This window comes from Scatophagus argus, chromosome 10 (genome assembly GCF_020382885.2).
Source record: "Scatophagus argus isolate fScaArg1 chromosome 10, fScaArg1.pri, whole genome shotgun sequence".
NCBI lineage: Eukaryota > Metazoa > Chordata > Actinopteri > Scatophagidae > Scatophagus > Scatophagus argus.
Window position 1 is genome coordinate 5,526,202 of NC_058502.1, and position 15,571 is coordinate 5,541,772.

At 40.4% G+C, this 15,571-nt stretch overlaps 3 protein-coding genes across 9 annotated transcripts in view; 2 read left to right on the forward strand and 1 right to left on the reverse strand.

The window, feature by feature from the left end:
- Nucleotides 1-429: 429 nt before the first annotated feature.
- On the reverse strand, nt 430-6,211 carry LOC124066529 (cytochrome P450 3A27-like). The gene is made up of 13 exons (XM_046402966.1): nt 5,985-6,211; nt 5,748-5,841; nt 5,480-5,532; nt 5,131-5,230; nt 4,242-4,355; nt 4,072-4,157; nt 3,836-3,978; nt 3,606-3,730; nt 2,736-2,820; nt 2,361-2,521; nt 2,033-2,259; nt 1,010-1,172; nt 430-903 (listed from the first exon to the last, which is right to left on the reverse strand). Exons 1-13 carry the CDS (start codon nt 6,053-6,055, stop codon nt 829-831), a joined length of 1,497 nt encoding a protein of 498 aa, XP_046258922.1. The 5' UTR covers nt 6,056-6,211; the 3' UTR covers nt 430-828.
- Nucleotides 6,212-6,433: 222 nt separating this feature from the next.
- mrpl57 (mitochondrial ribosomal protein L57) lies at nt 6,434-9,794 on the forward strand. Of its 4 annotated transcripts, none has more exons than XM_046402974.1 (3): nt 6,453-6,582; nt 7,140-7,195; nt 8,850-9,794. In XM_046402974.1, exon 3 carries the CDS (start codon nt 8,865-8,867, stop codon nt 9,174-9,176), a length of 312 nt encoding a protein of 103 aa, XP_046258930.1. In that variant the 5' UTR covers nt 6,453-6,582; nt 7,140-7,195; nt 8,850-8,864; the 3' UTR covers nt 9,177-9,794. The 4 variants fall into 4 exon arrangements, with proteins under 4 accessions (XP_046258929.1, XP_046258930.1, XP_046258931.1 ...); XM_046402975.1 differs by having other exon boundaries at nt 7,140-7,191; XM_046402973.1 differs by lacking the exon at nt 7,140-7,195 and having other exon boundaries at nt 6,434-6,582.
- A 2,537-nt stretch (nt 9,795-12,331) lies between these two features.
- Nucleotides 12,332-15,571, forward strand: part of kcnh1a (potassium voltage-gated channel, subfamily H (eag-related), member 1a) — a 31,517-nt gene continuing 28,277 nt past the window's right edge. For all 4 annotated transcript variants that reach the window (XM_046401966.1, XM_046401967.1, XM_046401968.1 and 1 more), the window contains exon 1: nt 12,332-12,561. In XM_046401966.1, the coding sequence (XP_046257922.1) occupies nt 12,489-12,561 (73 nt within the window). In that variant the 5' untranslated portion in view covers nt 12,332-12,488. The remainder of the gene's footprint in view (nt 12,562-15,571) is intronic.

A 15,571-nucleotide genomic window follows, 5' to 3' on the forward strand; every position in this document is an offset into this window, starting at 1 on the left:
AATACCACATTTGTCCATTAAATATTAAGTTATAGGCTGGATCTGTCCTAAGGTAAAGGAAAAGGGTCCACTTACTAACACCTTAACTTGTATCTAGCTTTTCAATCAGTACAAAACCTGAGGAGTAAAACCAAAAAGCTGCTTAATTGAAAGTTTAAAAATGTGAAGAGTTGGGATACAAAGTCAGGCAGTCACCTGATGAAGCTGAGTCTGCCACTAGGTGGAAACAAATATCCATCCATGAGCTCCAGACAAAGGAGTGAGTGAAGTCTGTTTATTGTTCGTGACCAGCAGCTTCTTATCTGCCTGTAAGATTAGAGACTGAAGCTCACGCAGTTAAATGTGTTAATAAATACAGTTTTTGAATGGCAGAAAAAGACTAGTAAGTTGCCTGTCATAATTCAAGAAACTCATAAAAAGGAAGAAAGGCAAAGCTAATGCAAAATTTATTGTACATACGAAAAGGTCATTCAGGCATTTTTCTTTCAACAGAAGATACTCAAAGCGAACATTGCCCCACTCTGGGACTAATAAAGATTTATCTGATCATTTCTAACATTATGTAAATTCCTGTAAATTAACATTCAATACGATTTATAGAAAAGTAAAGAATTGAATAAAAAAAAACATCAGATTCATCAAGAGTGCATAAAAACATCAGATGTCCAAAAGCAAAGTAAGTACTTTAAGTTTATGAGTAGTAGGTCAATAAACACTTGCAGTGCAATCATTAAGTGTCATCTTGTCCGCAGCGGCCAGATGTTTAAGCTACAAAACAAATGAGCTGATGTCAGAATCAAGATGTATTCGGAGTTGCTCCCTCCTGGACTACTGCTGTCTGGGAAAAAAACGGAGTTTAACTGGCTTTAATGGCTGCAACTTCCAGTCAAACTCCAACGGAATCTAAAGGAAGAAATTCATACAAAATCAGGGAAATGACAGGAGAGCTGTATGGCAGTGTGAATACACATGAATGTGTGCGTTGCTGTGCACGGAGTGTCAGTCTTACCATGGTGTCTTTGCACGTTTCCACAGTGTAACTCTGCAGGAGACGGACAATAACCATCTTCATGACGAGGACAGCGTAGCGCATCCCAATGCAGTTGCGAGGACCGAGCCCAAACGGCATGTAGGCGTAGGGGTTGATCTCCTCCCCACTGTCCTTACTGAACCTGCACAAACGAACAAGAAAACACTCTTTGTACTCGCTAAAGATTATTTTTTATGTAACTGTAATAACCATCTAGTCGCCAGTAGAGAGGACCTAACTGTGAGGCTTCCTGCAGCTGCAGATGTCTAATGTTTTTTCAGTATTACTGAACATTAAACTGTTTCCAGGTGTCTACAGGAGGAGGAGGAAAACACAAAGACTTTGATGGAAATCTAAATCACAAGTAACACTTATCTTTCCATAACAACATCAATGTTGAAGCTTCTCAGTCAGTGCTAATCTGAGCACTGCGGTTTCAGAATTTCTTCGTAGATCAAAATTAAATATTAAAATTACTAATTCAACACTGTTGTTCCAGAGTTGTTGGTTTTGACTCCTTATATATTTTTTAAGCAATTTTTGTGGAGCACCAAGACATGTAACAGCACTATTATGCACATTTGGCTGAAAGAGGCCTTCTTCCTGGGCTGGTGAGATCCACGTCTCATGAATACTGAAACATGTGGGCACTGCCCCTGTATGAATGGCACAGATGTGGTTGTAGTTGTAATATACTACACAATTAACCAAGATGCAGTACTTTCCCACGTCATTCAGAGAAGGATTTGTTGAACTTTTCCACATTGCAAGCAACAGTCATATAAAATGTAAGAAATATCAAAAACAAATACTTCTTTGTAAACCAAAATGGGAACATTTAAAGCAAAATTATGTAACGTTTGAAAGAATATTAACCACTTTAATGCATTTAGAACAGGGAAGTTGCTCATTAGCTGCTTAAGCTTTACTTTTAATTGATTTAATTTTCATCTGTGAATCAGCATGATCATTGCCTATAGTTCTTATTTTTTCTTCGTTTACCTCTCTGGTCTGAAAAGCTCAGGTGAGCTCCAGTAACGTGGGTCCTTGTGTAGAAGGTGCGTAGGAATCGCAACTAGGGTTCCTTCAGGGATGGTGAGGCCATTGACCTGGACAGTTTTTTTGCACATCCTCTCAAGCCGAGGGGCCGTGGGTATCAAACGCTGTGACTCGCAAATAACCTGGTCCAGGTACTCTAGACCAACAACATTCTCGTATGAAACAGGAGTCTGAGGGGAAAAATAACACAAAAATGAACAGATAAAGATGAGAATATATGATATCAGCTATTGAAGCCACTAAGAATGAATCACATGCAACATTACTGTACATCTTTCGGGAGGTTAGCATCGATTTCCTCATGCAAGGTTTTCAACACATCAGGGTTGGTGGCCAGGTTGTACAAGACGTAAGTGAGAGTGACAGTGGTGGTCTCATAACCACCAAAGATGAAAATGAAGGCCTGGGACAGAATCTCATGTTCAGTCAAACCTACAAGAAAATTAAACAAAAGAGAACATAATCTTCACACACAGACGCATTTAGGCTAAAAGACATGAAGGACAGCTACAAACGAGACTGTGGCTGCACGTCGCTCTGTGTGTTATATTCTTTGCAGACTTGTGAAAATGAATTTTGACAATAGAGCCGTCGACTCTCAGCGTTGCATCGACTTTCATGACTCAGGGCTGTGGTCGACACGTACCTTTCTTTGGCTGATCTTGTTCACTCTTGATGTCTGACTCTGCTATCTCACTCTCAATCATCACCTGCAGGAAGTCTGCCCGGATCTGCAACAACACAGAGAACGTTCAACACCGGCACAAAACGCAAGAAATTACTATGAAATACGCTGACCTAAAATGTGATAAGTTACATCAGTCTGAACGAGAGGGAAGAGCACAAGAAAGTTAGCTGAGACGCATCATTTCCACCACAGACACTATGGGTCTAAAGAAACAGTTCAGTACCGGTACTTTAGGAAATATACTTATTCACTACAGTGCTGAGAGTTAGGTGAGAAGCCTGATACTAATCCATTAAATATGAAGCTTGGGCTGAGGGAGTTAGCTTAGCATAAACACTGGAAGTAGAGGGAATAGTCTAGCCTGGCTCTGTCCAGTGGTTTAAATAAATCCACGCACCAGCACTTCTACAGCTTATGAATTAATACATTTTATCTTGACAGGTTAATCAATAAAAATGTGTAAAAATGATACCTAGTTTTAAACGAAGCTTGTATGTTGAATACGTCAGACAAGCTGCAGTGCAGACTTCAGAAAGTCAGATATAACATGCTGGCAGCCAGATTTTTGTTTTTGGGGAGAGCCAGATCAGATATTTGTCATGTTTCCACTTTTAAAAACACTTTTAAAACTCGTCTAAAAACCCATTTTTACTCATTGGCTTTTCAACTGGCCTGCGATTTGACATTTTTGTCCCAGCTGTTACAACTGTTTTATGTTGATGTTCCTTTGTCACTTTGGTCAACGCCAGTTGATTTTAAATGTGTTTATAAATAAAGCTGACTTGACTTGATTTAATTCACTTCAATGTTTTTCAGTTATATACTCACAGATTCATCAGAATGATGCTGGTCTTTAAATTTCTTGAGGATGTTGTAGAAATAATCCACACTCTTTCTGGGCATAAAGTCAATATTTAGAAGCTCCAACAGACGGGAACTAAAGGGAAACATCACTGAAAGCAGACCAAAGGGTTGTTCATCAAAATTTGCATACGAGCAATCGAAAGGTGCTCATAAAATCATGTGATCTCCACCTGTAACAGAAAAGGTGCACATACTTAATAAGAAAATAGGCCAAAGCTTAAAGTTAAGAATCTCCTTGAGATGAACATTAAGTGGGTCTTCTGGATTGTTTATGGAGTCTGCGTCTACACTGAAAGATGCACTCGTCACAACGTCCAAACTGTAAGGTGCCATGAACCTAAGGCAGAAACAGACAGAGGTGGTTTTCTTTCGCCAGTTCACATGGATTAAGTATCAAGATATGCTGGCATATAACAAAGTGGCAACATACTGTTTGACATCAATAGACTCCTCCAAATTTTGCTGACCGAGTTTTTCAAGGAGGCGGTCTGCATAGCGAACAACTACGGGAAAAACCTTTGGAAGAAAAGTTGTATGACGTTTAGAATAAACTGCTCGTTAGGAAGAAAACCACACAGACACATTACATATGATACTGACCTGTTTCAGTCTGCCACTGGTGAAGCACGGCGACAAAGTGTTCCGAATTCTTTTCCACCTTTCATCTTTCACTGTAGTAATTGCATCTGACAAGGGTCCTGCCACTAAAGCATCCTGCGATCAAGAGTGCAGTAAAGAGAAAAGAGCATCTGGATCCTTGTTCAGAAGAGTTTTACAGTTTGAGAATACAATTTGCTTCCTCCAACATTTAAATGCTGGTGAATAACGCATGTTGTACTGGAGAAAAGTTGCGCGTTATGTTTTTATTTTGTTGGGTTTTGTGACCTTTGGACAGACTGAGAAGATAAGTTAGCCTGCTGTTCCTTGTGCAACAGCTTCAGAATTACATGCACATGACATCAGAATGATATCGATCTTCTCTTGTATATTACTTTGAGTGTCTTGTGTATATAATGCCTTGTTTTGACATGAGCAGTGAAGAGTGTTTCTTGCCTCGGCTGCTGTGCGTGCAGCTGGCTGTAATGCTCAAACATAAACGCCGGACTCTTGCATAAACAACAGGATATTGCAACAGCTCTCAACTTCCTGATTTCAGCGAGGGATACTTTCACACTCACATTCTTTCCTCTAATGGTTCGTCAAAGTAAGCATAAAAATTATGAAAATCTCCTCAGCCATTTGCAACAAAATGTGAAAAAGCATTTGGCTTATCACAAATATTCTTATGTAACTGCAGAAAAAAGGCTCTGTTGACCTTAACATGACCCACCCCACCAGCAGACTGCTGCACATGAATTCTCAGAGTTGAGCAATTTGATAAACAACAAAATCAGCACCGACTGCAAGCGCTTCATTGTCACTGAATGTGATATGTTGAACTTTACCTTCGTTGGTGTTATGATAGCATAAAACAAGAGGAGTCTCTTACCCTGCGGTTGGTAAAAACAGAGTAGCACTCCTTCACCATCACAGTTTTAATAATCTCAGGGTCCGTCACCAATATAAGAGGTGCTCGTCCATCAAATAACCTGAACATGAGCACAGGATATGTGTGGCAATAGATCCTCGCACAATAAAACACTGATTATCATTATTACAATTATCTTACAATAGTATAAAAAAGGAAAGATTTAAGAGAAGTCTAAAAAAATGCTTTTATTTTCTGTCCTTGCGATGCTTAAGACTTTGTCTGGCTCTTACAGTTTGTACCGGTCTATTTACTTAAGAAAAGAAACTGATATCACCTGTAGGAGTTGACAGCTGAAGCAACAACTCACCTCCAAACATCTCCGTACATGGTTTGGCATTTCCGGTCAAAAGAAATCAATCCCTACAAGGAAATTCATAAAAATACCACAAAGTGTTATTAAAGGGCCTCAAAGCTTCCAACAGGTACACTCCGGTGTATAGGTAACCAAAGCGATGACGTATTATGTATACGTGAAAAGGACACAAACATCCTACTCTCTTACCATCTCATTATCAAATCGATCAAATCGATCTTAAATGCCAGTCTTTAAGGTTCGTGTTTGTTTTTGTGTGTACCTTTCTGAAGTATAGCATGGTTCCGATAAAAGGCAACGGTCGTGGTCCGGGTATCTTCAGTTTTTCGAACGACCTATATGGCCAAACGCCATACCTGTAGCATCGGGGAAAAAACAGAGTTACATGAACAGAAATCAACATGCCAACACCTTGTAGTCGGACACGAGACGAGCCTCAAATATCGCAAATCTGACAACAAAGTACAACTCTGACAGTCACAGAAAGGCGTCTACTCACAGTAACAAAAGGGCGAAAAAGAGAGCCAACAACGTCCAGGTGGTCGCTGAAAACAACGCAAAAGGAAACATTTTGACTTTAAGCCGAGAGGGAGCTGGACACAAACGACGTGAAAGCGAGAAACGATGGGAAATAAGTGACCGAAGTTATCTCGCAGTGGGAGAAACCCAGAGACTGAAGCTCCACGACGAAGTGTTGGTGTTTATATAATACACAAGTGATGGCTGGTTATTATCTGGTTAATATCTACCCTGGCACAGATGACTTCAATTTACACGCCCATCTTTTATGAGAATATGTTTACTCAACAACTGAGTTGCACTCGCTGCGTGCAACAGCTCAAGTCAGAGCTCAAAGTGTTGAAGTATATTTCACACAGGAACTAGGCGTAATTTAAAACTTAATTTCATAAAAGGGTGGAATAGGGTATCAGAACGATTCCGCGAAATGACGTATTTGAGCCTTCTCCCGCACTGTAGATAACCCGGAAATACATTTAATGACCTCGTCCCATCATCGGCTGACTTTCACGTTTACGCAGTGGTCTTCTTCTTTTTAAATCTTTCTGATTTTGTTATTTGCTATATTAAAAGGCGAGGTAAGGAACAAATATGTGGCCTGTAAGTTATTGTCTCTTGTAAGTGTCAAATGATGCTCCTTTTGAGCTGCCCTTGGTCTGAACGTTAGGCTACAGCTAAGCTTCACGTTGCATGTTAGCTAGGTCAATATTAGCAAACATGCATTGGGTTTATGCACATAACAGCATTGTCACTGCTCTTTTGAGGTCGTATGGTGACTTTGCTGCGATAAAAAGCAGCGGTGGGAGTTGACGATTATGCCTTTCTGATTTAGCTTATTAATCGTTTTGAATGCTGTGGTGCTGTTGCATTGATTTCTGTGTTTGACATACGGGCCTCTAACGTATCATTGCACTTACTTTGGAGTCACTAAGATGATCAGATTATCTGAAAATAGATACCTGAATATCTTTGCAAAACTTAGAAGATGCTTTTAAACATTTACCAAAACTCTCTATTGTTGATATGAATAAAAATGTGTGCTGTATTGAAAATATTTTATTGAAATAAATCCTCGTCCAATTTCCACGAAAAGCTACTTATCAAATCTGCAAACGCTCTTTTTTTGTCACATTAGGTCAAAGGAAAAAAGCTGTGAAGGCAACAGCGATACTATTAGCACCATTTAAGTAGGTATGGCCAGTTGTTGGTGAAACACTATCATTCATTTGAAGTGGCGTCTCTGGCTACATGGTGAATTTAAGTCCAGTGTTCTCTCTCCTTTAAGCTCTGTTTTACTCTCTAGCAACCCCTGAGGAAAACACCTGCCTGTTTAGCTGCTAAGTGCTCCAGTATTTTCACCAGCTAGTCTCTGCCGTCTGCCATGTGGTGCTGAGCAAGTAGAGTGCAGTCATTTCTTCTGCGTTTCTCATTTCCATTTCATTTCTTTCTTCTGTGACTTGAGAGTGTAAAATTTTGGAGTTATATTTTTCGTGTCTGTAATACAGTTCAGAACCTGTTCCTTATGAATTCTTTTCAAGCTTGTGTTTTCATCTTATCTGACCCTTTGTACATTTCAACAACACTGCTAAAGAAGATTAGGCTTGCGTGACACACAGATTGTTAAATGGGTCAAATTCCTCTCTGGGTGCAATAAACAGTAAATGCTGTGTAAAAATGGTTGAATTGTAAGGGCTTTTAACATTTTACAGTGGCTTTTTGGTGTTGAGTGATTCCCATTGTCACAAAAGTCAATTTATTTTTCTTCAACTGACTTTGTTTAATTTGACCAGATGACATAAAGGTTCCTTAAAGCCCCTCCACACTGAAGATCCACTGAGGTGTTTACATTTATCGTGATTGATAAGATGTATTCTAGATAGATCCAAGCCTGCCCACATTATTTTCTGACCATTTAAGGTACGATGAGATGGGCCAATGATGAGATGAGTCAAATTTGTTTTTGCCAAATTGCCAGTCTAACTTTTTTGCTCAAGCTTTTATCACATGGACTTAGGTTTTGCTCCGTATAAACTCACCCTGAGCAGAGGTCAGTCATCCAGTTAAAATAAAGCACCTGTGTGGGTGTGAAAGACCACTGATGGGCCTTTTTCAAAATTTTCACACAGGAGAAGTGCACATGTTAATTAAAATTAAAGATGGCTGAATTCAGTTGCTTCAGTTATGCTGTCACACTGTCATGGCTTATCGAGACACAGAGCTATTGTTAATGTTACTAATAACACCTGAGCTTTGCCTTCTGTGCAGTGATGCAGAGATGAAGTTTGGTGTTTTCTTTCTGTTGGGCTGAAATGGAATTGAAGCATCACAGAGAACATGATTTTCCTCACCTGGAGAGGTGTTGGTTATATCTGTCTGGAATGTTCTTTGTGTCTTTTTTTTACCTGATGAAGGTCTAAGGATCAGAATGTTTGCAAGAACAGTGTGCATCTCTTCTCCTTGGATTTTCCCTCCTTCGTACCTCTCCACAAGAAACTGAACGTGTGCACAAGCCTTTTCGGCCAAGATTAAAACTGTGTGACTGAATGAAGCGTTTTCTGTAGCACCATTGATGTTTCCAACACCATCACGGGGTGATCTTCATTCAACGCAAGCTCTGGCACAATGTGTTGAAATAGGGTGCTTCTCATGAGTAAAACAAGCTTCAGAGCTTTGGTATCATCTGCCCGTTTCTCCTGTGATGTCTGCCATGGAAAATGTCTGTAATATCTGTTTTTCTTGGTGTTGTGACCAATACACAATACCTATATTGAACACATATTTCTGGCATGAACAGTAGCAATGTCATAGCGATCACTGACCTTTCAAAATTGTTTTGCCATTTCAGAAATAATTCACCACCATGTTTCTCACCCTCGCCCTGCTGAGGAAAGGCATCCCTGGGAAGCAGTGGATTGGAAAGTATCGGCGCCCGCGACAAATTACCTGGCAGATGAAACGCAACACGCTGAAGCATCTGGAGCGTGAGGCTGAAAACGAATACTGGATCAGCCGGCCCTACATGACCGTGGAGCAGGAGTACCGTCACGCCGCCGAGCGCCGAGCTCAGAACTGGCTCAAGATCAAAGAGTCCAAATTTGCCAATTTCCCTGAACACAAGCACATCACAGATCACCTGAGTCATCTCAGAATCACCAAGACGTGGTCAAGTTAATGCGAGCAGAGAAACGTCAAGCAAAGACTGACAATGTAACATGTTGATGTGTGCAGGAAAGCTCTGTTTTGTTGTGTGAATTATGAATTATGAATTTGAAGCAGAACTTTCTTTGTGAGCTGAAAAGCTACTGAGAGAAGTCGTCAATGAAGTCCACTGTTTCAACATTTCTGTAAATTGTGATTTCTGTATCACAGATTGCATCCACACTGCAACAGGACTGTAACTGCTTCACATTCAGTGCTTCTCCTTTGGATAAAATCTCCTTAAGATTTTTTCTGGCTTATTATAGTGCTCATTAAGAAAATGCACTTTTAAGTTGAGAAAAACAGGTTTCCCACTGGTTATAAATTCTCTCTAATTATACAAACCGCTGAAGTGTAGTCTGTGATGAAAGTGTCAGAGGAATAATATGAAGTGTCTGGAGAGGAAGGGACAAAATTATGTAATTTCACAAAGGGTTAATTTCACTGTAATGTGGCTGAATGCATTCTGCTGTGACAGTCAGTGAGCCCAGATGTATCTCCACTTGAAGTGTTTAATCCCTTTGAACCTCTGAAGTTAGAAAAACCGCAAAGGAATACATTGTTAAGGTTCATTAAAGGATTCTCAGTTTAATTTTTGTAAAGTTTGGAGGGTTTTTTTGTTTTTTGCTGTAGTTGAGAACATTGTGATTCTCTTTAATCTACTCTTAACGTGTTTCTGTTTGTGAAAACAGGCTGTGCAGTCAGTGGCGAGATGACAAGTCTGATACCAGTTATTGCCATTACGTACCTCTTACAACTCCTACACAAATACATTACTACAGGAAGAGCCGGCAGGTGAACATTAGCATATTCTCCTGTACTCCACTTTTGTAGCCTTATAAAGCGTTGTTTGAAGGACATTATTAAAGAGCCGGAATGATGTGTATGCCATAAAACAAAACAAACACTGACTCATCCATCTGCCACACTTAAATGTGGTTATGAACGCAGGGTCAACGCTCAAACTCCTCCCTTGTAAGCAGCAAAGTGCACATCCTTAAATGGTTTACACCAAACATGATGTAATTGTAAGCACATATAAGCATGTTTTCAGTACTGATGAGCAGTATTTTTTATGGTCCAACAGAGTTACAGCTGTTGACAAGCACATTAATTAACACTTGCTGTATATCTGCTTACAGCTACACTACAGACTGATATAAACCATTTATTGAATGTGTATATACTGCGTGTAAATGCTAAACCAAAGCTTTTAAATAAATTGATGTGCTGTGGTCTCCCCCTGTGCTTGCCATGAAACGGCGTGTGCACTACTACTGAGCGGGCAAAACAGCGTGTCTCGGCTATTTGTAACCTATTTTAATTGGTCAAACATAAAACAGCCATATTCAACACTTCTTTGGAGCACACAGGGCCCCTGCTGGTCTGCACAGCAGCAGTTCAGTCTGATTTACACCTGTGACCACAGGCGAACCCAGTGAACAACCTGAGATGATCGAAAGGCTGCAGTCCTCTCAGGGCTGCAGTGAAACTACAGGCGTGGGAAACCTGCCATACAGGCCTTTGTACTGTTTAATTCTAATGGAAACGCTGCTACCTGAAGCATCTTTTGAGGTCAGTTTTAGGATGGGCACCGCAGGCTCCTAAATAATTGAACAGAATTAATGAGCTGATGGGAGGAAACGCTGTTTGTAAAAGGGCCAGTTCTACACCTAGAAATCCACAAAGCTCAGGACTGCTGCTCCTGTGGGGTGACCATTTCCAGAAGCTGACTCTTAGCAATTAATCCGTGAAGTACTAACTAACCAGAACCCTCGTGGGTGCACTGCAGCGAGCTTTCCCAGCTGCTTTTCCTCAGTTTGGTTCCACACTTCATACTGAAATTAGCTGCACAAAACAGCTCTTTGTTTAAACTGCTGAAAATGACAAGCCTGAATTCTTTAGGAAAAAATGTGTAAGCACAATACCTTACAGAACAACTCACAAAATAAAGAAGATGACCTTATTGACAAGTAACAGAATCAATTTACAGGAAAAATACAGCAAGGTCAAAAATAAAAGTGTGTATTCATGTTTTTATTCTACTTTTTTTCTAATATTGTGAAATATTGGCCAATTTCTTTAAGTGAAATCATGTGAGAGGTTCATCATTCATCTTAAACATGACAAAGGCCCCAAACCGCTTCTTTCACATGTGGTCACAAGTAAGAAAAGAAAGCTGAAAACCATTTGTATGATCTTTAACAACACATTTTATAAGCTATCGTGTTTTACTACCAAAATCTTAACTATTTCTGTAGAGTAAATGCAAGTCTGTTAGAGTAAACAAGCACAGCATCCCCCTCTGAACTGGAGTGCAGTGCAAATGACAAAAGATAAATTCACTCAGCACCTAAACTTTCACTTTATTACAGCCAGCAATAGTTGAGTAAATATACTCTATGCAGACAAAAGTATTTGGACACTTGACCATAACAGGGACTTTAATGAGATCACATTCTAAATACACAGACAGCCTTGCAGCTCTAACAGCTTCCACTCTTCTGTGAAGGCTTTCCACAACATGTTGGAGTGTTTCTGTGGGAATTTGTGCCCATTCATGCAGTAGAGGATTTGTGAGGTCACACACTGATGTTGGACCAAAAGGCCTGGCTCACAATCTCCGTTCCAGTTCATCCCAAAGGTGTTGGATGGGGTTGAGGTCAGGACTCTGTGTGGGCCAGTCAAGTTCTTCCACACCAAACTCATCCAACCATGTCTTTATGGAGCTTTGCTTTGTGCACTGGGGCACAGTCATGCTGGAATAGAAAAGGGCCTTCAACAAACTGTTGCCACAAAGTTGGAAGCATAGCATTGTCCAAAATGTCTTGGTATGTTGAAGCTTTAAGATTTTTCTTCACCGGAAGTCAGGGGTCGAGCCCAAACCCTGAAAAACAGCCCCACTGCGCACCTGATTTCAATAATAAAGAGGTGTGTCCAATACTTCGCCCCACCACTGGAGTGCGTGCACATTATGTTGTCCAGCAGATGGCGCTAAGGCTCCTGGTGGCGATGCCCGTGGAGGAGCAGAGCCGCTGCCCCTCTCGCGCGCTGCGCCCATGCGTTGTTTTCGTCTCCTGGATGATGAGGCGCGTGCTTCGCTAAAGAGGCGCCAACGCACCGCACCGCACCGCACCGAGCTGAAGAGGCAGCTGATGAGCAGAGCAGACAAACAGCTCCTCTCCAAGCAAACCCTCGCAGCGTCCCTGAGCCGCAGAGACCATGAAGACAGGCAGCAGATCGAGGAGTAAAGATTCACCTGCAGACGCCTGAGTGAAGAGGCAGGATGGCGGGGGGTCGGAGGGGACTTGTGGCCCCTCAGAATACTTTTTTGGAGAATATTGTCAGACGGTCGAACGGTAAGGATGAGGATTAATATGGTGCATTGAGCTGAGAGATTTACAACTTAAACATGAATCAAGCCTGTCGTACAATCCGGACACATAAACTGACTGCCCGTCTAATCAACCAGTCGACTAATTAACGATTTTTGTTAACAAATAAATAAACGAAGGAGGTTAATTCGTGATAAAATCCTCAACTTGATCTGCATTTAAAAGTTCTTTTTTTTTCCATTGGATCACGTGTTGAAACGTTTGTTTCCTAAAGTCTCAGGATTCATGCAAATCCCATTAATTCAATTAGCGTGATAATTTTCTGATTTTTCTGACAAAGCTTCAGTTCCCAACGGGGCGCCCCTGCAGAGCCGAGAAGACAGCAGGTTAAATTTACTGCTGATTACATAAGGTCACTGGAGGTCTTAATTGAAAAATTATATGGACCAGAAAGGTCTTGTCTGGATTCATGGGTTTTCTGCTGTCTTTATGTGAGCATAGGCCTAAATATTCTGATTTCTGAAAACACGTGAAGGTGCAGAATTGTGACAGACCAGAATTGAAACAGAAAACAGGGAAAACAGACCAAGTGCTTCTGAGTCTGAAACTGGATAACCTCGAGGCTATTGCACAGGCTACAGTCCTTCTTTTTACATCCTGTGGATAATAAGTGTAACAACAATAAGCCCGAAAAACGTTGTACCAACTTCTGATTTTCATTGATTTCATTGTCTTTTAGCACAAGCATTGCAAATAAAACCAACCACCAGACAGGATCACCGTGGCAAACTAGATTTAAAAAACGGCTGAATCATTTTCTGGATTGTCTTGGCTTCCATTTAACCTTTTTTAAAAGTTTTGAAACTCCTGTCACACATTAGCAGACCTCTAAACCTGCCATCAAAACATATTAAATACCAAAATCAGATTAATACCAGTGATGAGTTCCTCCTACAAATTGAGGATATTTTCTTTATCTTCCAATCTTCTTCTTCATCTTCATGTTAAATTGGTAAAATGGATTCATTTTACCCTATTAGTGTATAGTATGCTGTCCAGATGTGAGGAAAATTAACCACATATGAAACCTTGAATTTGATAGAAGTCTTGGTATTTTTGGACATGGTTGCTGGACATTATCATAATGGGATTATTTTCACAGGTATTGTAATATGACTCATGGTTTTGGTGGGGATGATCATTTTTTGCAGTTCATTTTCACTGTAAAAAAAAAAAAATGAAGCACAGTGTTTCATTTACAGTGGTATGTTGTGACACATTTTACCTTTATTTAAAAAAATCCAGCTTCTGCGAGTTTGATATTGACTTTTTATTATATTTCGATTAAGGGTTCGGCCCTGGTTGTCAGTAATCCTTCTGGCCTTCTGTATTATTAGATCCAATAGGAAGTGACAGGACAGACTGGAGAGTTATGACACTGGACAGCTAACTGTGAAACAGAACCAGCAGCTTTGTGTGTGTGTGTGTGTGTGTGTGGGTGTGTCTGTCACGAGCCACATTTGGGGACAATACTGGTTGCACACCAGCTAATTGGCTTGGGCTTTAATGACTTCTTTTTTTAATGAGGTTTGGTTAGCGTTACATTTGTTTTTCTTTGGGGGTTTTTTCTCGTTGTTCATGGTCAGCTCCCCTATTATGCCAATTGAACTGTGTGTGTGTGTGTGTGTGTGTGTGTGCATGCGTGTGCACTCTTTTGGCCTCACTGTCAGTCTGCCCCTGTTGCACATATCTGTGTTAAAATGTGTTATGACAGAAGGGAACAACTTGTTCAGAATGCTTCTCTCCAGAATGAGGCTGTGTGAGAATCTGGCTCCCCAAGGTATATATATATATATATAAAGGGAAAATTTACCCTTTCAAAACAAAAGCACATGTGTATGTTTTTCTTATGACCTTGGGCAGTCTGTGGATTAGCGAGCAGTAAATCTCTCCAAAGCCAGAAACAAAAGAGCCACGACAATAATCTGCAGGATGCCACTGAGAGACAGCAGTGTGACTTTAGAGTGACACAGCTGTGAGTGGGTGTTCACAATTAGATATCCAATTTTTGTAACTTTCAGTCTTCAGTCTAACTTTCATTTTTCATGTGTCGCAGCAGGAAATGCACAAGTGCAAGTAATTATGAGGACTCTGTTTGATTTGAGTGAAAAGCAAGCAATAATGGACACTTACGAAATGTAGTGTGAAATAAGGGGGTCTTGGACCATTTAATTGACACCTGGGAACCCCTGTAATCTTCAATCACATTTTCACTGGGTTTCACAAATTAAACAAGTTAAATACTGAAAATTTTTTTGCATGCTGAATTGCTGAGAGGTGAGGTGCAGGTAAAGTTGGTGCTGCTGATGCTAACATGAGTAGAAAACTGGTGCTACTGGTTGTGTTTCTGCTAATGGTGTCACACTGCTGCATAAAAAGGCTCATTTAAGGTCTAAAAAATCTGCATTAATGGATTTTTTTTGGCCACCTGAGAACAGTGGAAACATGTTGTGAACAGATAAATCATTACCTTTTATGGCAAATGGTCGTTTTTACATCCTTCATGGAGCAACTTTGTCATTCATTTGGCTTTGTGCTCCTGACCCACTGGTGCATTCAAGGCCAGCATTTACTCTCTTTTAGCTCTGATTTTGGTCTCCACCTACTCATATCTGGGTATTTAGCTGCTAAATGCTCCATCTGTGTCTGTCTTCTGTGCGATGCTCAGCGGTTAGTATACAGAACACTTTCTGTAGTTGTTTTAGTCAATGCTGACCTTCAGTCTCACATCTCGATAAATAAGACAACAGTTACAGCCATACAGATTCCTTTAAACAAACTGTCATGTTTTTGGCCTGCACCTCCCATTCATTCAAGTTAGAGCTACACAGTGAGGAATGTTGTAATCAACTATGTCTCTGTTCTGTTTGACACGTCTCAGCTTTGTTTCTTTTTAGTTTGTTTTTTTTTTTTTTGGTCTGACATTCAACAGATGTTTCTCACTGTAATCTGTTAACCTTCTTTTCTTTTCAAA

Bases quoted from the DNA above. Each gene is read 5' to 3' on its own strand.
- LOC124066529 (XM_046402966.1), bottom strand. From the start codon at position 6,055: ATGTTTCCTTTTGCGTTGTTTTCAGCGACCACCTGGACGTTGTTGGCT. The intron at 4,158-4,241 runs GTCAGTATCATA...TTTCTTCCAAAG, and splicing joins CCAGTGGCAGACTGAAACAG to GTTTTTCCCGTAGTTGTTCG. The intron at 904-1,009 runs GTAAGACTGACA...TTCTTCCTTTAG, and splicing joins AAACGTGCAAAGACACCATG to ATTCCGTTGGAGTTTGACTG.
- mrpl57 (XM_046402973.1), top strand. From the start codon at position 8,865: ATGTTTCTCACCCTCGCCCTGCTGAGGAAAGGCATCCCTGGGAAGCAG.